This window comes from Thamnophis sirtalis, unplaced genomic scaffold (assembly GCF_051295495.1).
Source record: "Thamnophis sirtalis isolate CommonGarterSnake01/CBP01778 unplaced genomic scaffold, rThaSir2_p1.2 scaffold_5, whole genome shotgun sequence".
NCBI classification, from domain to species: Eukaryota; Metazoa; Chordata; class Lepidosauria; order Squamata; family Natricidae; genus Thamnophis; species Thamnophis sirtalis.
Genome location: NW_028261385.1, coordinates 126,992,314 through 127,016,780, shown reverse-complemented (window position 1 = coordinate 127,016,780; position 24,467 = coordinate 126,992,314). Strand labels below are relative to the sequence as shown.

Genomic DNA, 24,467 nt, shown 5'->3' with positions numbered 1-24,467 from the left:
ACCACCATTTCTTAGGTAGCTTTTTTTTTTTTTGGTTCTAGAAGTTGTGTAGGGTTAACGTCAAACTCGGGCTGATTTTTAGACAGCCTGATTTATGAACATGCATTATGCACTTTTTCCTTTAAAACCTTGGTTCATATGTAATTATGATGGTTTCATCTACGAGTTTAGTTGCCTTATAAACGACACTGGCGTGTGGATTTTGCCCCATTTTACGACCTTTCTTGCCACCACTGTTAAGTGAATTGTAAGCCGCCCTGAGTCCCCTTAGGGAAAAGGGCGGCCTATAAATTTAAATAAAATGAAAAAAAAATGAAAAAAATGAATCACTGCATTTGCTAAGTGTTGTTAAGGGAATCTGACTTCCCCATTGACTTCGTCAGGTTACAACAGGTGATAGCATGATCACCATCATAAAATACGATCCAGTTGCCCGAGTTTGGATCATGTGACCACGGGGATGACGCAACGATCGTTAAGCAGCACTTTTTCCAGTGTCCTTGTAACTTTGAACGGTCACTAAATGAACTGTTGTAAGTCAAGGACCATCTTTATTCAGGAACGACGTTTCAGAAACCTCAGGCGGAGCGTTCATACAGTCAACGAACCTCTTTGCCAAACGGAGTCGCCTTAGGGCTGATAACGGGAAGGGCGCTCGTGAGGCGAAAGAAGCGGCAGCGCGAAACGTGAAGCGAAAAAAAAAAAGAGAAGCGAAATCGCGTCTGCCGGACACCGTCTCCTCTACCGCCAAGAGCCCGCTGGAGAGCAAAGGAAAGGCGGGGATGGGGTGTGCATTAGCCCCGGTGTCCCCCCCCCCCCCCCACACACTCCCAACCCTCAGGTTAGGTCAGCGGCCACGGCAACAACAACAAAAAACCCGCCTTAGTTTCGCAAGGTTTTCCTCATCCCGAATCGGCTCCAAAAACTCTCCCGCCCTCCGCCCCGCTTTCCTCCCTCGCTTCCAGCAAGCGGGAGCGGGCACGTGCAGATGGCGGGCGCGCTCCCGCGGCCGAACCCAGCCAGCCAGCCCTTCCCCATCCCCCCACCCCACTCCCTCCGCCCGGGGAAGGGACCCGCCGCCGTCTGCGGGAAAAGAGGAGGAGGAAGAGGAGGAGGACGGCGGGGCAGCGAGATGGTAGGTTGCGGAGGCGGGCTGGCGTGCGCCGCGGTTTCCCTCCCCCCTGCTCGCCCTTGGCTCCAGGGAAGTCTCGGGCGGCGGCGGCGGCGGCGACGGCAGGAGTGTGCGGAGAAGAGCGAGGAGGAGGCGAGGCCTGAAAATGGCGGGTCCTGGGATGCCTCGGCGGAGGAGGGGGCAGATTGATCCGGACAGGACGGAGCAAGCGGGAGTGAAGGCTGAAGGGCAGCTCCTCTGGGGAGCAGGAGGCCTCGCTGCCTTCTCTTCCCTTCGGGGATATTTTTTTGTCCGCCCAAGGGCCTAGTTTTCGGGCAGGCTCCTCTTTGGTGAGGCTGCAGGTGGGAAGTCCCGTGCAGGTCTATCCGAACAGGGACAAGAGGTCAAGCAAAAGCTGCTGCGGGTTTTTTGTTTTTTTGCACATCAGTTGTGGGAATCTGAATAATGAGACCATATTGGGGGAAATAATTTTAAAAAATGTGTGGGAAGTAGCCTGCAATACTGATGGATAACCTGCAGTTCCCAGCATGCACTGCCCCTGGCTATGCTTTCTGGGCATTGCAGGTAGCCCTGGCTTAAGGCTGGAGGTCTGGTGGCACAGTGGTTGAAATGTAGTAAAGGTAAAAGGCTCCCCTCGCACATATGTGCTAATCGTTCTCAACTTTAGTGGGTGGTGCTCATCTCTGTTTCAAACCTGAAGAGCCAGCGCTGTCCGAAGACGTCTCCGTGGTCATGTGGCCGGCATGACTAAACAGTGAAGGCGCATGGAACGCTGTTACCTTCTGGCCAAAGTGGTCCCTATTTTTCTACTTGCATTTTTTACGTGCTTTCGAGCTGCTAGGTTGGCAGAAGCTGGGACAAGTAACGGAAGCTCACTCTGTTACATGACGCTAGGGATTCGAATTGCCAAACTGCCGACCTTTCTGATCGACAAGCTTAGTGTCTTAGTCACTGAGCCACTGTGTCCCTATTGGAATGCAGTATTGCAGGCTAATTCTGCTGACTGTCAACAATTCAATCCTCACCTGATCAAGGTTGACTCAACCTTATGTCCTTCTGAGGTCGGTAAAATGAGGACCCAGATTCTTGGGGGAAAATATGCTGACTCTGTAAAACCGCTTAGAGAGGGCTGTCAAACACTGTAAAGTAGTATATGGGTCTAATGCTATTGCTATTAACAGCTGTGATTGGGGCTGGCAAGTGTATTGTAAAGCACATCATATGATCTTGCCAACATATAGTGGCAACTGTAGCTGTCATTAAGTGAGTCCTGCACAGACTAAGTCTCCACCAGTCACACAGTCACTATTTGCGACCTCCTGCTGGCTTCCCCATTGATTTTGCTTTTCTGAAGTTGGTAGTGAAGATGGCAAATGGTGATCATGTGACCATAGATTGCCTCAGCTGTTGCAGTTGCAAGCTTGCAACTGTGGGGATGCTGCGACTGCTGCAGTTAGGACGACCAGTTATAAGACCACCTCAATGTAGCGCCTTTGTAACTAAATGGTTGCTGAATGAATGGTGTGTTCAATGAGGACTATCTGTATAATCAGTAATACCGTCGGGGCCATCCTTCATACATTCCAGGTTTATACATTTCTCCCAAAACTTTACATAAAGCGAGAGACAAAACTAGTGGAAAAAAATGATGTGGCGTCATTCGTTATTCAAGTGTATTGACATGCGTTTGTACATTTTTAGAGCCTTATTTTAAGCACTAGGCTGATAAACATGTTTTCTTCCTTGTCTCATTTTCTGTTTTCATTAAAAGGAGTTTCTCAATCTTCTGTTTTCATTAAAAAGAGTTTCTCAATCTTTTTCACAGTTGTATTTCTAGTATGAAAGCCTGTTTGATATAGTGCTTAAGGCACTGAGCTAGAAACTGGGAGACTGTGAGTTCTTGACCTTGGACCAGTTGTTCTTTTTTAGCCCTAGGAAGGAATCCATTGCAAACCACTTCCAAAATCTTGCCAAAAAAACTGCAGGGATTAGTCCAGGAAATGGCCACTATTTATGTACTAGCATTTTTATAATATTGGCCACAATAGATACAGCCAAATTTATACCTTGCCCCAGGGATGAGGATCATTCACCACTTTTAGTGCAGTTTTATATGCCCAACTTTATTTCTATTTATTTTGGGTAAGGGCGTTGGGCAATAGTTGATGACAACTTTGACCAAGAGAAAAGGCTATTGCAAGTACAGTAATAAGTGGAAGATAGGATGCACAATTAAAATAACTGTACAGTAAGTATGAGAGCATAAAGGAGTTTGGCCAGAAACTTTTCAAGCACTTATGATGGGAAAACACTTTAGCATGTTTCCAAACCTTTGATGCAAATTAACCATAGTTTAATAGCACAAATCTCATACTAGCACCTCTTTTTCCACATAAAGTGAATACAAATGAAGCAAGGAAAACCTATGTATCAGTAGTGAATTACTTTCATCTTTGCTGCACATAAAAACCAGCATGTTAAGGAAAAAGATACCATAAAATCCTTTTCTCATATTGGCATTTGGTTATTTGATATGTAGATATAATTATTAGGAGCTGTAGTAATTGTCTCACCATTATCACATCCAGTATAGGTTGAACATATTCATGAAGGCTAGGCCATGACAATTAATATATTAAGGAAAAGCTAGGGCAGTCCTACTAGCATTGGGCTGCAAAAACCCAGGTGGATCACTTAAAGGTTATGAATTTTCTATATCTCTTTTCTGACGTATTTTTTCCAGTGTTGTGTAAACCAGATCTGGCAGCACTAATCAGAATGTAATGATATTGGCATTCTGACATGTACTGGACATTGTAATTCAGCAAGTTTTGTAGGGTCAATGTTTTCTCCTTTCTGCAACATGCATATGTGTGTGTGTGTGTGCTATATGTTATTTATATATGTGTGTGTGTTATATAATATATAACACCCAAACATATATACATACATACATACATACATACATACATACATACATACATACATACATACATACTCGTAGATTTTCATGGGTGTAGGTATACTGAATTTGGGTCTTTTCCCGTGTAAGGTTGAGATTATCTTGGCAACGTTTCGGTGAGGTCCCACTCGCCATCTTCAGGCTGGTGTTTTTGGCTTCGTGCTTGTGCAAGTAAAGCATGGTCGGAGCTGCTGTCTTTCTATAAATCTTGGTGGTGTGTGTGTGGAATGCTGGCTTTGTTGCTGTAAGTGGGTTGATTGGCTGTGTAGTTGCATCCTGATTAGTAGATGGAGTTGATGTTTGTAGATTGGTTGGCTGTTTCATATCATCCTGTGTGGCTGAGGTGCTGGCAGTGTGTCCGTGTTCTTTTTGTGTTGTAATGACCTGGGTGGTGGGCGGGGTTCGTTTGTTGACAAAGGTTGGTTTCCAGATGTCTGGTAGGCGGGAGGTATCATCACATTTATTCACATGAGACCTTGCTGAAACATTGCCAAGACAATCTCAATCTTACATGGGAAAAGACCCGAATACAACAAGACCAGCATACCTACACCCGTAAAAATCTATGAATATATATGTGTGTGAGTGTGTATGTGTGTGTGTATGTGCATATATGTGTGTGTGTGTGAGAGAGAGAGTGTGTGTGTGCATGTAAAGCCCAGCCATCTTTGTTTGATCTTTAGAATCAATCAGTTATTAGCTGTCCATTGGCATCCTTCAATATATCAGTTTGAAGATCCCCCCCCCCCCATTTTCATGTCTCGTTTGCATTTTCGGTATCTTTTCAGATACTGTTATACCATTTTTTTGTCTTTTTTAAACAACTCTTTGAAACTCTTTGTTACATTTGTTCTTGAGATCTTTATATTTTTTGACGTTGGCTTTTCTTGAAAGTTTCCAGTTTGTTTTGAAATCCAGTTTTCATTCTTCTGTTTTTTGGTCTTCGGCTGTCTCTCTTCATGTTCATCTTTATTTCATTGATTTCATTCCACAATTTCTCTGGTTCTCTATCAATGAAGTTCAGGACTTCCAAAGTGATTCCTGATGTTTCCCCTGAAAATAGCTGAATGTCATGGAAATTGGTTGGCTTTCTTCTGCTGCTTTAATTTGAATCGAAACTTGCCCATGACCAGTGCATGATTGGTCTATGGTTGTTATAAGTGAGCTCTCCCATTTCTTTGTACATATAATTACAGTCACCTTGATTTATTTGTACTGTATCTGGTAATGTATATGTATAGTAGGTAGCATTTAGTTTTTGAAAGACTTTAAAATCCATCATTGGATTGGCAAAAATTGAAAAGTCATTCTCCTACTTCATTTCAGTTTCCTAGGCCATGCAATCTAACAGTTTTTCTTCCATATTACTTCCAACTTTGCATTTTGATTTCCAGCCACAAGAAGTACATCTTATTTGCATGTTCTGTTGGTTTCAAATTGAACTGTATCATAAGATTCATCAACTTTCTTCTGCATCAGAGGCTAAACAACAAACTTGAATTATTGTCATATTAAAGGGTAATTCATGAAGACAAGAAAAACCAAATGCAGAGGTGTAGAATGTCAATCTACACATTCTTATGGTATTCAAGGAAAAAAACAAGGAAACAACAGGCATGGGGTACCAATGGAGTTCACTGTTTTCATCAAAATGCCAAAAAAGGCATTGCAATGCAAATTCCACCCCTTGTGTAACTTGCATGCAGTAGCATATTACAATGCATATTCAAAGCAGTAGAAACTATGGTAATGCATAATACTGCTTTCATCATTTGTCCCCTTTTTGGGCCTCCCCAACATTTCTAGCAGTGGGTTGCTTTCAAGATCTTTTTTTTTTTCTACTTCAATCACATGTGTTGATGTTTTCTTTGATGCTTATTTCAAGTTTAGTTCTTTTGCAATATTGCTAACTCAAAAGCTCTACTAAAAGTTGTTTTTCACTGTGTATACACTCCAATGTTAAATATTACTTGTGTGTCATCTGCTTAGTTACTTTATTAACTTCAAATTTTATGGGACATTTTTTTCTTAACTAGCATAATTCAGTATAAGCATTTGTATCTTTTCTATAATTTTAAGTGCCTCAATCCTAAGTATATTTAATATAAAATCAATTTTATTTCTTTGATTCTGCCGTTATTGTTTTTATAAATAACTCAAGGCAGCAAACATGCCTAATATTCTTTCCTCATAGACACAGAGAAGTCAACATTAGTAAACCTGGAAAGAAAGTGAGCATGTAGTATAAAGGAATTAAGAAGAAGGACTAGTGGTGACATGATAGCAGTATTCCAATATCTCTGGGGGTTGCCACAGAGAAGAGTTCCCGAACTTCTGGTTTGCCCATAGGGCCAATTTTTTGCGCTCCAGAGGCTTCAGGGAAGCTCATGAAGCCTCCAGAGGGCCTCCGGGGGCGGGGCGGGGGAGGCTCTTTTCACCCTCCCCAGGCTCCTATAAAGCCTCTGAAACCTGGGGAGGGCAAAAAATGGCTTTAAAAAAGGGTGAACTCAGCTTGCCAGCGTGCGCATGCGCGCTGGCCAGCTGACAAATTGCTCTGCATGCCACCTGTGGCACGCGTGCCATAGGTTCGCCATCCCGGGTATAGGGTTTCCTGCCTGAGCAGGGGGTTGGACTAGACGACCTCCAAGGCCCCTTCCAATTCTTCCTTATTCTGTGCTCTTTTCTTTAAAAACCTGTAGTGATAGAGCACCCACAACTTTGGTTATTTGTTCTCACTGTCAGGAAATTTCTCCTGGGTTTCATCGCTCCTTGATAAGTTTCCATCCATTACTTCCTGTTCTGCCCCTAGGTATTTTGAAGAATAGGCTGACCCTCTCTTCTCTGGGACAGACCCTGAAATATTGGAAGAGCTTCTCTTTGTCAGACTAAATATACGCAGTTTTAGGCCACAGCCCCTTAATCTTTTTTGCACGTCTCTTCATCCTTTCTATTTATTTATTTTTCGGTTCAAAAGTTTTATTTCTTTTAAAACAAACATTTCATCATTCTTCAATCAGTAAGACATTGAAGTACAAGAACAAGAATTGTTCTTCATCCTTTCTAGAGTTCCAACATCTTTTTTGTATTGTGGTAACCAAAACTAGATGCAGTATTCCAAGTGTGGTCTTACCAAAACAGTATAAAGAGGTATTAACACTTCACGTGACCTTAACACTAACCCTCTGTTGATGCAGCTAAAGCTGCACTGGCTTTTTTTGGCAGGTACAGCACACTGCTGGCTCATATTTCAGTGTTCGCCCCTAGGACTCCTAGATCCCTCTCACAGTTACTGCTGTTGAGCCACGTATCACCTATTCTACATTTACTACTACCTACATTCTGACTTGCATAAAAATGGGCAACAATGTTTATTTTAAAAACATTAAAGAAATTATAATAAAAAACAATGGGAAATCAGTCAATTTAAATTAGAATGTGTCATTGGAAACATATTTTCGGGTGCTTTAAAAAAAAACAACCTTTGAGGTGTTGATCCAGTAAATTAACAGAGCAGGTGGCAATCTCATTCACATCCCTTTCAATTAACACCTCTTTCAAACCTGAAGATAAACAAAACAATTGGGTTCCTGATGTACTATCTTCCATTTCTATGTGGCTACCTTGGTTGTTGTTCAAATTTCTTTAATTTTTCTCTAGGAATTTCCACTAACTTGTCTAGCAACAAGAAGTAATGCTTTTTTTTTTTTAGCTTGTAAACAGACACAAGTGTTTCCCTTTGGGATTTATTTGCTGTTCTAACCTACAGGTGCAGGGCTGCAAAAAGGGAGGAAATGACTTAGCCTTGAATTTTAACATTAGAATAATAAGACACAACAACATATACATGCATATAACAATATGCATACACTAGAATTCAACAAACCAACTAAAGCTATCAGCCTTTGTATTTTTAGTGCACATTAGAGCTCAAGACACATGGAATATTAAGATAATGATATTCAACAAAATATTAGAATTATGATAATAAAGGGCCAGTCATATTAGTGTGCAGGGTAGACAAATTTGCTGTATCACCTCCAAAACACATCAGGAAAAACAACAACAAAGATTTACTAGGAGTAAATCACTGAGCTCAATATAATTTCTTCTGACTAGACAAGCCTACAATGCATCATTATTAGACAAGTTTAATCACAAGAAATTTCATTGAGCTCAGTGATTTACTCCTAGATTTAGGATTGCATAAAGATCAACAGCATCAGAAAGTTAAAAAATTCCACTGCACAAAGCTTTATTAAAATAGCAACACAACAGTCTTGGGACAGTCTGAAAACACATTTGTATTTATGCCTCTGAGTTAATATTGACTTCTAGTGACTACTAAGCCTGCCCGCCGTTTTTGTGATAGATTTCAACAGTGGTTTGTCCTTATCATCTTAATGCTGGGAAAGAGTTGTAGGAAGTTAGCACCCACCCCTCTCCTGGGAAAATGAGATATTTTAAGAAATATTAAAAGGGCAGAATATTTCCCCTAAAAGGGAGGCAGAAACTCAGCCCCCCCACCTTTGTCAATGGACCATTAAGGCCTGGGTCAGTCTATTCTACATAATAAAATTTACCTCCTTCAAGCAGAGCCATGATAGGAATTGCCCAAAGCCCCTTCATTACATCATCACCCAGCAAGGCTGAACCAAGCTTGGGACTCGGGACAGCCTACAAAGTTGCTCCTGCATGGCCCCAGGGGAGTCTGACAACCAATCAGAATACAAGCTCAAATTCAAAGCCCAACGGAGGGTATAAGTCTTATCTCTCACCCATGTGCCTTTTTGCCCATACTCAAACCATGTGCCCACCACCATTAAACCATCTTTCCAAATAGCCTCCATGTTTCCAGTGTCTTTCTCCCTACTTGGAATTGAACCCAGATTTCTTCCAACAGAGTGATTTGCCCAAATTTACTCAACTTTGGGCTTCAGGCAAGACAAAGTTCATAGTCTCCCATTTTCTATCCTGATTCCTTAAGTATCACATCAAACTGGCTCAGTTAATTTGACTACAGTATTTTGGTTGAAAATACTAAATATACTATATTTTACTGTGTTCCAAATGCCTCTTGAAATATGATATCCTTTTTTTGCATCTATTGCAATGCTAATAAGAATATAAGTATTAGTGGATGAAATTAACAGTCCTCTAGTTTATGCAATTTAAAAAGTACAATACTGAAGGTACTGTAAAGTCCACTGGGTTGAAAATAAATATACTAGGACTGAAATCTTAAATAAAAGTGGAGCTTCTATCTTCTTTAGATATATTATTTCCTTACATAATGAGAGTGAGTGGTGTCCCCATGTGTATGGCTGGTTCTTTTGTTTCTTTAAATGGATTTTGTGTCAAGGAATGATTTGTTAAAAGTAAGAGAACATTTTATCATTGAATATTGTCCTGCTTCCCCTAACACAGCTTCCCCAAATTGGTGGTTAACAATTACCCTGGAGTGCAGCTTGCAGAATTTCCATCAAAAAGAGAGTTTTAGCATATTATGTGATGTATTGGGAAATTTAAAATTTACTATATCAATAAGTCAGTGAGTAAAATAAAGCTGTTGTATCACTTAGTAAGATAAAGCTGTTGTATCATTTAGGAATCTTACGAACCTATATTTGATGGTCATTAGATAGCTGTAGGAACCTGATCACTATGAAAAAAATAATCTTCCCATCCATATCTGAAAAATGTTTTTTTAATAAACTGTCATGTGATGATCTACCACGAAGACTGTATTCATTAGGGCTTTACTACTTCTACAGCAATGTTCACATACTTTGAAACATTGTGTTAAGAAAACTGTACCTTATCTTCGGTAAGTTGTGAATATGGAGTGAACAATTCTGTGATGCAAAGTTTTATTGTAATAAAAATGTTGGTTAATAAGTGATTAATAGACAAGATTGTGACTAAAACATTAACAAGTACAATAATAGGCTAAAAGGTTTCTATTTCAGGTTAAACTTCTGTTTGACACAGTATTCTGTGTTGCTTGGAAGTATTGAGTGAGAACAAAGTATGAACAGAGATTTATGCAAATTGGAATCTTAATCATTTCCTGAAATTATGAAATTAATATTAAACAAACAATTTAAGTGCATTTCATAGATGGCAAATTGATTCCTTTATGTTGTGTTGTGGCATTTTAAAGCTAGTTTTGTGAGAATTTTCATGATTAAAATTCAAGATCAAATATGCTAGTTTTCTATGATTGCAAAAGGCATTTAGAATTTCTCAGATTGTCTATTTTCTTTACCTAAAGAAACACAAATATAGATTTGTATAGAAATGCCTTACATGCTGCCTTTTGGTGTAAACATTTACCGAACTGACTTAACTCTGGACTCATTCATTTTTCCCATGAATTTCAGGATGAACTTTGTTTCCCTGGTATTGTCTCATAAGCCTTTTTTTTAACATGCCATCATTATTTGAAAGTTTAGATAAAAGTATAAACTGAATCTAGTGCTGTGATCTTAGTTTTAGTGTGTGATCTTAATTTTGCTAGGGATAACAGCTAGGGTGATGCAAAAGAAGAAATGCTTGTGCATTTACAAGCAGATAGCATCATAAACCTGTTCTCCATCCAAAAAGCTCCCGAAATGGCTTTGAAAACAACTCTGTCTTCCTTACAATCAAAAATACAAACCCAGCGGGAACGGAGTTCAGAAAAAGAAAAATCAGACAGAATTGATTGGTATTTCAGCAGAACTAATAGAATAGTGCAATTCTCCTCCCTCTGCTGGAGCCTGAAGGAAGAACAGTTGCCATTCATTCAGACTCCAAAATGACTCTGCGTGCTTCACAATTTAAAACAGTATAATGTATACAGAAAAGTAAACATCTATATAGGTAATGCATTAAATGTAGAAAACAATTCTAACAAAGGGACTTCTTCCATCTTACCACACAAAGATTTCTCATTAGAAGTATTGGTATATTTTGCTTACCCAAAGGAGTTAAAAATATGACAGGCCAGAATAAGAGTCATGGATAGAAGCTTTCAGCCAATGTTTAGTTCTGAAATGGTAGACCTAATTTTAGCATGGTAATACCTTATAATATCCTTTTAGTAATCTGATTAGTTGTGTATTATGCATGCCAGCTAAGCATTGCCTGAAACTTTAAATTAGCACTGGCAATTTTGCGATTAATTTCTAAACATTTCTGTATAAATGTATGGCTTAATAAATATACAATTCCTTTTTTCTCATCCAGAACCGGATTCTGTTACATTGCAGTATTCTGTTGGAAATGACCATAACATTTTGATGTTATTGATCAAAATAATAATTGATCAGTATAATATGCATAGCAGGGGCTATGCATAAAAGCTATCTATGAAGGCAAAACAGGGTAATATTTTGAGGATTTTTGAAAGATTATCTCATTCACTGCTCCTACTAGCTTGGGCTATATGCAGTTCTTCACTACCCCTACCTTGAACTTAGGCTCACAACAGAATAAGTTTTCCCACGCTTAATTTCAATACTGTGCATTGTATTAACACTGAATCAAATGGTCCTCAACTTCTGATAGGGATCAAACAATTCATTGTTAAGCAATCATTAAGTGAAGCATCATGTGACCACATGCCACCATCCTTAAGTGAATCACCCACATGTGCTTAGAACTCGAAGCATTGTTAGAGACCCCACATACCCACTTCACAATCTGTCTCTGTTGCTCCCCTGGGGGAGAAGTTTTCAAAGTATTTCTAGCAGGACTTCCAGATTCTGTAACAGCTTTGTTTCTGGTAAACTTTGTTTCTGTCTGGTAAACTTGCAAGATTTGTTTCTTTCATCATGCACATGTATACATCCGAACTACTGTGTTGTTTCTCTGTGTCATAGAATATATGTGGGTACATGCATAATTTTGTATGTATGTATGTATGTATGTATGTATGTATGTATGTATCTATCTATCTATCTATCTATCTATCTATCTATCTATCTATCTATCTATCTATCTATCTATCTATCTATCTATCTATCTATCTATCTACCTACCTACCTACCTACCTACCTACCTACCTACCTACCTACCTACCTACCTACCTACCTACCCACCCACCCACCCACCCACCCACCCACCCACCCATCCATCCATCCATCCATCCATCCATCCATCCATCTATCTTGTCATGTTTATGTTTATATTAGAGGTAGAGACCCTTTGAGAGCAGTATGCAATGAAATTTCATTTTAATGTAAGCCTATTAGCGTACATTCAAAGTGACAATAAAGTTATTCTAAGTCTAAGTTACAGTTGTTAAATGAGACATCATGCGACTGCAACTTGTGACCCCTTGCTAGCTTTGCATGTTGGAAATCGGCTGGAAAGGTTGCAAATGGTGCTCACATTGCTGTAGGATGCTGCAACTATTCATAAGTGTCAGCCAGTTGAAAAGTACCTAGATTGCAGTCATATTGCAATGGTCATAAATGCAAGGGCTTAAGGCACATCTTAAGTCAGGATTTAAAAGTGATGTAAGTCGCTTTTCCCACGGCTATCATAATTTTGAACAACCGCTAAATAAATGGTCATGTCAAGGATTTTAGGTATCTTTAGTGTCATAAGGATCCTTTCAAATTTAATTGATATTTTGCACCAGTTAAGATGTAAAAGTAGCATTTCTGAACAGTCTTTTTCTAAAATAATACATGGATATTATCCTGAATATGATATATTCAATTGACTGTAGTGTAATGGTTTGTGGCTTGAAAAATGACTCTTTTATCTAATGGTACAATCCTATGTACACCTACTGAGAAGTTAATTCCATGGAATTGGTTGTGTCTCTACACACCTGAAGTGAAGGAGAAGACTGCTGCTGCTTTAAAGTGTCTATGGACTTTAATGAAAATAATTCTTGAGTTATATAGTGCTAAATCTGTTTTGTTCCAGTATTTGTTTCTGAAATTAATAGTTGTCTTTCCCTTTAATTGTATTGTCAGGAAACAAATTATGCATAACTAGCACTATAAGTGTTTTCTGGCAATTTTGTCAAATACACAATGGAAAGATAAGTACATTCTTATTCTGGTAGAATCATGCAGCATAATAATGAGACTTAAAAATATTATTCTATTCCAGTTGGCGCTGTCTTGTGGAACAGGATGATTGCAAGCTACCGTAATTAGTCCATGAGCCGTTTCAATTCTGAAAGTTTCATATTTGTGCCATTCAAGTTTTCCAAGTGTGACATGGATATTTCTAAAGGAGGCATCACAGACAATTACTAGGAGAGACGTGGCCTGTTCAGATAAAAGGGAACAGTGAGGGAACTAATATAGAACAACGCTAGATGAATAGTCAGGTTGCATAGAGGGAACTCTAACCTACTACATAAACTGAGGTTATTTTAGATGTCAGAATTAAGAAAATTGTTGATAGAGCTTCTCAGTCATCCATGTCATGGTTGTCCCAAAGGTGCTTTTTCAAAGGCAACTTGTTTTTCTTAGAAGATGTTTCACTTCTCATCCAAGAAGCTTCAGCTCTGACTGGATGGCGGAAAATGGAAGGATTTATATACCTTGCAAACAGCTGATGCAAATGACCAGCTGTCTGCAAGGAGTATAAATCTTTCCATTCCCCACCATCCAGTCAGAGCTGAAGAAGCTTCTTGGATGAGAAGCAGAGCATCTTCTAAGAAAAACAAGAAAATCTGGTCGCCTCTGGAAAAAAGCACTTTTGGGAGAATGAAGAAAATTGCATCCATGCTGGTTGGAAACATAAAGAGTAGAAGATATTGATTAGAGAAATCAGTAGAAAGTTATTTTACAATTAGTATGCAAAGCCTTTTAGAAATATATCATCTTTTTAATATAGAAGAATATATATAAGATGAAAGTTCTGAAAGTAGTTGAAGTTATATGATTGGAAAAATAGGGGATCAATAAAACACACTTAGTGAATCTTAAATATAGTACTAATGGGAAAACAAATCGTTTTTAAAAATATTCATTCCCTGCTTCCAAAAGAAAATAAATTCTGAACAGAAAGATCATAAGCCTGTGATGGCAGAAATTCAAAAAAGGAAGGGCAGACTTTCAGATATGGAATTGTAGAGTTTTGACAGCACCAACAAAAAGCTGCTTTTTTTGTTGCGACATGTGGCCTTATAATCATTTTGAAATCCTCTTAATATTTGGCAGGGTCATATGCGAAAAATGGTCCTTCAAGGGCCTTCATCTTAAAACGTGACGTTTCAAAGGTCATAACTACCACTTTCAATTGTGCCTGGAAAAAGATAGGTAGGTTACTGACATGTTCCTGAGACCCCACACCAATCAATAAAACACATTGAGCTGAATTTTAAAATGAATCAATGTAGTGTGTACAACATTGATATGTTGCTTAGGCTTGTTCTACCATTGCAAGATCTGGCCTCCCTATTTATAATGTATAATGACTGAAGTGCTTCTGACATTGGGTGTCACCTAAGTGTCAAAGTTGAATCCAAGTGAAAAATCCATGTTCTCAAGGGGAATATCCCCTTATTATTTCTAGATTGGTAATTCTGCTAATTGGAAGAATGTCTTATCTTAGCAGGATTAAATTTCAGTTTAGAAGAGAGACTGTTGTGATTCCATTCAATGTTTGTAATCTTATTTATTTATTAGATTTTTATTCCACCTTTATTACTTTATAAATAACTCTTCCTCCTTCTCCTTTCCCAACAATAGCCAACCAAAACAATATCATAACCACAACGAATGAACATTTTCTTAATATTTCCTCTATCACCCTAAAAAGGATTTAATTTAATAAGTGAACATTTTATATTTATGGATTGGATAGTGATATCCATTGCTAATAAAATATGTCCAATTTATATTCTGTTCTAAACGTGGCACAGGTAGTCTTTAGCTAACAACTATTCGTTTAGTGACCTTTTGAAGTCAACAGTCCTGAAAAAAGTGACTTTCGATCATTTTCCACATGAGTGACTGTTGCAGCATCCTCGTCATATGATCAGAATTTAGGCACTTTGCAACCGGCATGTACAGGTAGTCCTCAACTTACAACAGTTCACTTAGTGACCATTTGAAGTTACAATGCCACTGAAGAAAGTGACTTATGACCATTTTTCACACTTACAACCATTGCAGCATCCCCATGGTCATGTGATTTACATTGAGATGCTTGACAGCTGACTCACATTTACAGCTGTTGCAGTGTTTCGGGGTCATGTGGTCCCCTTTTGTGATAGTCAGAGAAGCAAAGTCCGTGAGGAACCAGTTTGCTAATTTAACAACTGCAGTGATTCACTTAACAAATGTGGCAAGAAACATTGCAAATTGGGGCAAAACTGACTTAACAAATTTCTCACTTCGCAACAAATTTTGGTCTCAATTGTGGTTGTACGTTGAGGATTACCTATATTTAGGATAGTTGCAATGTCCCAGGGGCATGTGATGGCCTTTTGTGACGTACTGATAAGCAAAGTGAATAGAGAAGCCAGATTCACTTAATAACCATGTTACTACCTTAACAACTGTGGCATGTAAAGTTGTAAAATGGAGCAAAACTCACGTAACCTGTCTTGCTTAGGAATGGAAATTTGGGCTGCATTGCGGTCGTAAGTCGAGGCTCACCTGTATACAATTTTGTAGTTAAAACTGCAGATAGAAGCCCCCCCAAATCCAACTTCCATTACTAACACACATATAGTACACACTAATTTTAAATACACACAGTTAAATTAAATGTATATACTTTTGTATTCATCTAAATAGAGATATAACATACATATACATATACATTTGTTTTCATAGATTTTTACGGGTGTAGGTATGCTGGTCTTGTTGTATTCAGGTCTTCTCCCATGCTGCTTGAGGATGGCGAGTGAGACCTTGCCGAAACATTGCCAAGACAATCTCAATCTTGCACGGGAAAAAAACCCGAATACAACAAGACCAGCATACATATACATATATACGTACGTACGTACGTACGTACGTACGTACGTACGTACGTACATACATACATACATACATACACACACACACACATACACACATACACACAATATCTAATTTGCATACAGTACCTTTCCACAATATGTGGAGGATATTTCTCATTGTAGAAATGTCATTATTGCTCTCTCTGTCATAATATAACTGATCTTTTAAAAATATAAGGATATTGTCCAAAATCTTGAACTCTATAGTTAGAGGAGTCTGTTAATGAAAATATACATCCCACATTCTTATCCATTGCTTAATGTATTCTGCACTTTTCTGCTATAGCAGGAAGGCAGGTTTGCATTTTAATATTATGTAAATCTGTAGAATTATGGATAATTGTATTTGCAATCTACATGTAGTGATGCATTATGTTCTTGCTTTTGTTCTCTAATTTAAATTCTTGAAGTGATTAATGAAATATATATTTAAAAAACACTACAGCAATAATAGGCAACATCTTTCCTTATTTCCTGACATTATAACTAGCAAACAAACAGTGCTTTTTCCATTTAACTGGTAATGGCATTTTGATATTGAATTGACCATCATGTATCCAGGTAGATCATTACATTAACTAGGTAGTTACAGCACATGGCCAGGATGTCTTATAGGATTGCCCAAACACATCATACAAGTAGTCCTTGACTTACGACCACAACGAGCCCAAAATTTCTGTTGCTAAATGAGACAGCTTTTAAGTGAGTTTTGCCCCATTTACATTGTTACTTGCCACAGATATTAAGTGATTCATTGCAGTTGTTAAGTTAGTAATTCAGTTGTTAAGTGCATCTGACTTCCCCATTGAACTTCGTTTGTCAGAAAGTCACAAAAAGTGATCACATGACCCCGGGATACTGCAACCATCAGAAATAAGATCAAATAATAACAAAAATCAGTTGCCAAGCATCTGAAAATTTTGATCACGTGATGGTGGTGATGCTGTAATGGTCATAAGTATGAAAAACAGTCAGAAGTCACTTTTTTCAGTGCTGTAACAACTTTGGACGGTCACTAAATGAACTGTTGTAAGTCGAGGACTACCTATACAGGTTCCTACTTGAAATATAGGCTATTGTATTTATCTAAATAAGTACTGCAGCATTAAGACAGCCATTATGGAAGCCAGGGGGCTGTTTGTTCAAACACCATTCTTCCGCCTAGTTTTTCCCCCTCTTCTACTTTTCATTCCATACCTCAAAGTTTATTATTTAGCAATAGCGCTTTATCTCTTTGTATGTTTCCTTCATTCAGTGATACATTACAGAGAGAAATTAAAATACAGTGAAGCATATGCTGCAATGAGAATCCAACTCCTGTGTCTAGGACTCATTGGCTGCAGGAACAAAACCTGTCCTTAACTTAGCCACACGGCTTCCTCTGGTCTGATTGTGTGGCATCCTGTTATATGTGAAGGTGCTGTCCTTCTGTCTCGGCTTGAATACTCACAGTAGCTCTTTCTGCAGTTCAAATCTTACAGTGTTAAGCTGCAGTTATTTGAGGGAAGCGAAATGATTAAAAGTGTGGGCCATCTGTGCAGATCCTGTAATTTGTTCAGCAGTTATATAATTTCCTTACTACTCTCTGTGTTCTGGACCACTTTAGCAATTATATTCCAATGGAAGTGTAATTATCTTAGTTCAAAAATATGATCTGTTTGCATGTACACAAAATATTTTTCCCCCCTAAACAATTTATATATAAATAATTTGATTTATTTGGATTCGGTCTACACTTGTAGATACTTTTCAATGGAAGCTTTGCAATTATCTTTGGCATAGTTATTGTCTAATTAGCCTGTACTTAGTGATTTTAGATGTCTGTCAAAGACTGTTAACAGAAAACATAGTGAGTTAAAAACTAATGTGGTGACCTCATCTCTGTTCGGGAAGGCTCTGGAATACAAACTACGTTTGAAGAAAGAGCGTTGAAATTGTATCAATCCATTTTCTGCTGCAAATTAATTGGCTTTCACATGGATACCAATTCCATTTAACCATTTTAATTATGGGAGAAATGCGGGGGGGGGGGGGAATGAGCACTGCATTATTTGGCTTATCACATCTACTTGAAAATATTTTTTTTTAAAAAAAACACAGAATCCTGCTGTTCTCTGAAATTATTTTCCTCCCTGCTCATATGCGAGGCATTAAGTCACATTGATTAGTTTAGCAATTACATAAAAACGCACATGCATTTGCATGTGCTGTCGCTTCTCACTTTTCAAAACGATGCAAAGTGCGACTGCGATAGCTGGCTCTTTAATATTTGGGCACTGTACGTCTACAATAGCTGTCACTGTGCCGCTAGTCCAATTGTTATTGGTGACTTCAGCGATTGGGCTAGGATGCTGCTCGTCTGGCTCCATCTGCAGGGCTCTAATGCCTCCTGTGTGCAGATCCCTTCAGCACACAAGTTGAGGCAGCTGACGAGCAGGCAGCACACATCTTTGCTCTTCTACTTGCTTTGCCACAGCCTGGCAGTTTTCAGGTGATTCAGCCTCCAGACCTTTGGAGGGGAGGAAGAGAGAGAGAGAGGAGGGGGGAAAAAGCTCTGGCGAGCAAATGAAAAAGGGAATCACGATGGGGAGACGTTTAACCAGTCAAGCCCTGGATCAAACTTAAAAGCCGATCTCTTATTCAGCACCCTGGAAAGAGGTCACCTTGTCTTTGCTGGGGGAAAAAAAAAGAAAGAAAGAAGCACACTCTCTCAGCTTTGCTGCTCTTTTATTTGTTCCTTCTGCGCCCTCTGTTTACCAAGTAAGGCTCTCTGCTTACACAGACAGAGATACTCATGGTAGATGACAAGGGAAAGAACATGAAATGTCTCACCTTCTTCTTGATGCTTCCAGAGACAGTTAAGAACAGGTCCAAGAAAAGCTCGAAGAAGGTAAACAGTAGTAGCAGCAGCAGCAGCAGCAGCAGCAGCAGTAGTGGCGGTGGAGGCAGCAGCAGCAGCAGCAACAGCAAATTACCTCCAGTGTGCTATGAAATCATTACCTTGAAGACTAAAAAGAAGAAAAAGATGGCTGCTGATATTTTCCCCCGAAAGAAACCGGCTAACAGTAACACAACTGCTGTCCAGCAGTATCACCAGCAAAATATCAATAACAACAATATTATCCCAGCTCCCAACTGGCAAGGGCTTTATCCCACCATCCGAGAAAGGTAAGGAAGTTTGGCTCTTTCTTTCTTTCTTGAGTTTACAAGTCCTGGAGCAGCATGCAATGAAATGTTTTATCAGCACAGGATCGTTCATTAGAACTGAGAAAAGGGGAAATGTTTCTCCTTTCCAACAGTGTAACAGTTCTTGTCTTTTGATAATGAAAATTACATTCTCATGCAAGCCATTTTAACCTCATAATTGTTTGCGCTCATAACACGAATGCATTTTCTATGTATTATCTTTCAGATGTTTGCACAGCTTGGCACATTCACTTTGATGAAAGTTTTTCCCAAAGTTTTTTTGTAATGGTACCCTTATTTTAAAAACACTCAACCCTGGAATATTTAATCATCATTGCTTTCTGTTTTAATTTTCTCGGTTTGATCTTTAATGAAATCCTTTAAAGAGCTTCCAACAAAATGAATTGTGTGTGTTGGGAGATAAAGCTTGATGCTAAACACTCCCGATTAATATATTGCTTCTGTTTATAGAAATGCAGTGATGTTCAACAACGACTTGATGGCAGATGTTCATTTTGTGGTTGGGCCACCAGGTGGGACCCAGCGATTACCAGGACACAAAGTAAGCAAGAACTGCAGTAGCAGATCTGACATGGGAGTGCGATTCCTACTTTAAATTCATATAAATGGCTTGAATCCTGGAACTGGTATACTTAGAAATACTGTTAAATAACTTTGCCTGTGAAATGTTCTAATAATTTCCTTTCTAGTTAACACATTTTTGCAATACTGATAGAAGATCTGTTGCAGAATTTTATGTGTGATTTGTGACACTATCCCGATGTTCTTCCAGATTGCTACCATCTTTCCCCCCACAAGTAGTTCTAATTCTTACAAAAATCCTATGATATAGTCTGAGATATAGTCTTACCCAATGTGGCTGCAAGAGTGGGGTTTGATAAGCCTACTTTGCCCAACCGCCTTCTAAGTGCTGTAAGATGGACTTCAATTCTAATAATAGTAATTGATAATGGGAGCTAGAGGGGAGTGCAATCATAGCCCATTGGATAAGGAGGACACAAGATGTGGAAGCCTATTCCAAAATGCCACAGCTGCTTGGCTCTCAGCATGAATTTCTTAAGCTCTTTTAGGAAAGCAATAGATATATTGAAGAACTATTTCTTAAGATGAAAAGAAAAACCCAGCATGGTGAAAACCTTCATTGCCTTCAACTAGGCCTTCTTTTTTAATGCACGTGTGACTCTAGTATATCTTTTTTTTTAATAACATGAACTAATATTTTCTTTTTGTTGAAAAAAAAAACCCAGTATGTCTTAGCCGTTGGAAGCTCTGTGTTCCACGCAATGTTTTACGGAGAGCTTGCTGAGGATAAAGATGAAATCCGTATCCCAGATGTGGAGCCTCCTGCTTTCCTCGCTATGCTAAAGTAAGCAAGCATCTTCCTTCAGTTGCTGGAAATGAATTAGAAATGAATTAGTTTGTCTGCTCTATAAATGAGTGTTAAAAAGTTTTGTATCGTTATAAAAAGAAATATCTCCATCATTGCTCCAAAAATGGTCCCTGTGTTAGTTTTAAAACTTTTAATTTGCAAATTTTATATTTTTCCCTGTATCCCTCGCTACATTTTGCATGTCACTTAAAACTTTGGAGCAAACTGTTAATATATTATACATTAAAGGACAGATGTGATAAGTTTAAAAACATGACAAGAAAATCCAAATCAATAATTTCATATATATCCTGATAAAAATGTTTGCATTACTTCTTTTGGTAAAGCCCACAGTGCTTTCCCATTCCTCTTCAGTGCAATTGTCATTGCATAAATCTGCCAAATGAATTCATCATGATAGTATTTTTTTCCTATTGGCTGCATAAAATCTAAAATGTTAACAACAATTGGGTTTCTCCAAATATATTTTAGGCATTTTAATATGGAACTGAAGATAGAACATGCATTTTTCTTTTTTTAGCGATTCTTCACTCCATCTGGCTTGCTTCTCTTGTGTGATGAGTGGGATGTAAAGAAAAACAACTTGCTTTCTTACTGTGCTTTCCATAAATTCAAATAGAAGATGTATCTGAAAAGATGTATTATTATTTAGAAACATTCACTGATTTGTGCTATGGTTCATTTTATAAAAAATCATATTACGTCTTTAAAATGTGGGAGTTGGGTTCCCCTCTCCCCCTCAACTTTGGATAGCTATCTCTTAGCTATTAATGCCTTAATTAAAATGCCTGGATGATAATAAAACAAGTACTTTGTAACTTCCTTAAAATCAAGTGCATCACCAGTTACACACTGTATGAGGAACATGAAAGGAAAGCAGGATAACCAGCAATAAGATGTCATTGTGTGGCTCGACATTGAGAATTCTCAAAGTTGTTTGTGATTGTAATATTTAAATGTAAGTGCTAGGATTTAATTATTAAGATTGTCAGCATTACCATATATTTAGATAATAAGCATGAATTTTAGCTAAATATCTTTAGGTAAACATTTTGATAGTTACGTTTTCAGTAAAACTGAAGTACTGCTTGATTGACTTCAACAACACCATAATGCTCTATGTTGCAAGTATTAGGAAATGTATTTGGTGAGATACCATTGAGGAGCCAAGGTGGCGCAGTGGTTAAATGCAGCACTGCAGGCTAATTCAGCTGACTGCAGTTCTGCAGTTCGGCTGTTCAAATCTCACCGGCTCAGGGTTGACTCAGCCTTCCATCCTTCCGAGGTGGGTAAAATGAGGACCCGGATTGTTGTTGGGGGCAATATGCTGACTCTGTAAACCGCTTAGAGAGGGCTGAAAGCCCTATGAAGCGGTATATAAGTCTAACTGCTATTGCTATATGTGCCTAGTGCTCTGTACTTCTATAGTAGATTTCAGGATTGTTCTGGAATCTTCAGCAACACTCTTGATTATATTTCTTATGTGTACTGTACTAAAAAAAACTCCAGTTTATACATTTTTTCATCCAATAAATCCATTTTTTCATCCATGAGTTGGAATGGCACGTTAACAGCTTTTTCAAAGTAGGGCCCCTGCAAATATATTAGAGAACTACAACATTCAAAATTCCTAGCCATCATGAGACTGATTTTATATAGGAACAGTTTTGCTAGGCTTCATCTTGGCAGACTACTACTACTACTACTACTATTATTATTATTATTATTATTATTATTATTATTATTATTATTATTATTATTATTATAATACTACAATTGTATCACAGCGGCCAGTTGTTTCGCCAGATTTGGCATTGGTTACTAGTCGGGCCCCACCCAGGGGCCTAGGACGTCATAACATATTTTCGTAATATGCGTGCAGATCCAAGCAGTGCGGCTTTTTGCATTATTATTATTATTATTATTATTATTATTATTATTATTATTATTATTATTATTATTATTTATACAATTGTATCACAGCGGCCAGTCCTTTTAGCTTCATGGCTGGATTTGGAAATCATAAAATGACAAGCACCAGAAAAAGTGTACTTTACAGCAACATTTTGAAGTACAGCTCACAAGGGAATACTCTTCCCCCCACTCCATCTCTTCAAGTCTAGCTATTTCTCCTGAGAGGGCAAATTGGAGCATTTCTCATAAATGTGCATGTAGACAGTGATAGAACAAGGTCTTTGAATTGACAAGGAAGAAAAGCCGTTTAGGACAGAGAGAGCCTATACTGTTCCTTGAGTGTTCTGAAATTTTGATAAGGGCTATAAGAACTCTACTAGATTAAACACCTAGTGGGGGAGGAGAAGAAATTAATTGAGTGTCTTGCCAATTTTGACAGTCATTCAGGAAATTATTGTTGTCTTCCCACTCCTCCTGGAATTCAGAAATATTAATAGAGTAAGCTTCCACTAAATCAACTAAGAATGCAGAAAGGCATTGAATACCTGTTTACTCTTTTTAAAGCCACCTAAGCCAGAGGTCTTTGCATTGTCTTGTGGCAGAACAATCCATATGACTGAGTGGCTGAAGTATCTTTTGTTGGTGGTGAACATCGTTATCAATTCCCTTCACCACCACCCTCCCCCAAGTGTAACTTTCACAGTAATTTACCATAGTGGAAAATTTATGGAGCTGCCAGAGCTTTAGTTTATTAATTGGTTGAGCAGGGAATTAAAAGCTGCAGTTTTTATTAGGTTGTTTCTGTCATGGTGGCTGCATTCATAAGAAAGTTAACTCTATGTTTCTATTCACTGATCCACCGAAGAAGCCAAATCAGTCTTTCTCATAAGCAAAGCCAAGTCCAATCTTGATTTGTATTGTGCTTTGACAGGATCAATCTTATAACCTGGACTAGCGTAACTTTGCTGTATGTTCAGCTCTTTTACCATTAGCAGGTTGCAAAGGTGGGTCTGTGTATCAGTGTGCTGTCCTCAGAGGTTTTGGTTGCAAGTAAAAACAAAACCTTTTTCTTCTCTTCTTCCCCTCCTTGGGATGTCCAGCGGCAATTTAATTGAGAAGCGAAAAAGCAGTGGAATGTTTCTCTGATGGACTTTGTACCATCCAAGCAGATTTGTCATTTTTTTTTCAAATAATTAAATCTGTGAATAGGGATGCATATTAAGAATATAAAAATATACTGAAAACGAAATAATTAATATGAGGTGCAAGTAGTCCAGACATCACCTGGAGGTGCTTCTTTGGAAAGATGGTTTCCTTAGTAAATTTATCCATTTTGGAACAATTAGACAAGGGTTCTCTCCTTTCTTGATTGAATGCCTCTCCCCACATTTCTTTTTTCCATCCAGTTTTGTTGCTTTCTTTCTCCATCCCTTTTCACTACAATTTTTCTTCTTAGCCGATTTCCATCCTGAATTTTCCTCTTTGGAAGAATTTGTATATGTCCTTTGGTGAGAACAGTTTGCACGAGACAGTGTTCATTTTTGCAGATTTTGGAAATGGTGTATCTTATTTGGTGGGGAATTAATTTTTACAAATAGTCCTTGGCTAACATCCATTAGTTCAACAATTATTCAAAATTACAGCAGTTCTTTGGGGGGAAAAGGTATATGACTGTTCCTCTGAGTTCTTTGAGGCTTTCTGCACTCCTGCAGTCACATGATTGCAAACTGGGCATTTGGCTGCCTGGCTCATAATAACAACATTGCAGGAATCATGGTTATGTGACCGTTATTTTGCAACCTTCCCTGATGGCTTCCCCACAAGCAAGTTAATGGGGAAGCTGGCAGGAAATGTCACAAGTCATTCTGGTAAGTTCCCCTGG

The 24,467-nt window shown here is 38.4% G+C and overlaps 1 protein-coding gene across 2 annotated transcripts in view; it reads left to right on the top strand.

Moving 5' to 3' along the window:
- Window positions 1–1,049: 1,049 nt before the first annotated feature.
- BTBD3 (BTB domain containing 3) overlaps window positions 1,050–24,467 on the top strand; it is a 32,511-nt gene continuing 9,093 nt past the window's right edge. Inside the window, exons 1-4 of one of the 2 annotated variants that reach the window (XM_087716850.1) lie at window positions 1,050–1,135; window positions 18,927–19,242; window positions 19,732–19,822; window positions 20,529–20,647. In XM_087716850.1, the coding sequence (XP_087572976.1) occupies window positions 19,100–19,242; window positions 19,732–19,822; window positions 20,529–20,647 (353 nt within the window). In that variant the 5' untranslated portion in view covers window positions 1,050–1,135; window positions 18,927–19,099. Of the gene's footprint in view, window positions 1,136–18,122; window positions 19,243–19,731; window positions 19,823–20,528; window positions 20,648–24,467 lie in introns of those variants that run through there. The other variant, XM_014072448.2, reaches the window with a different exon arrangement.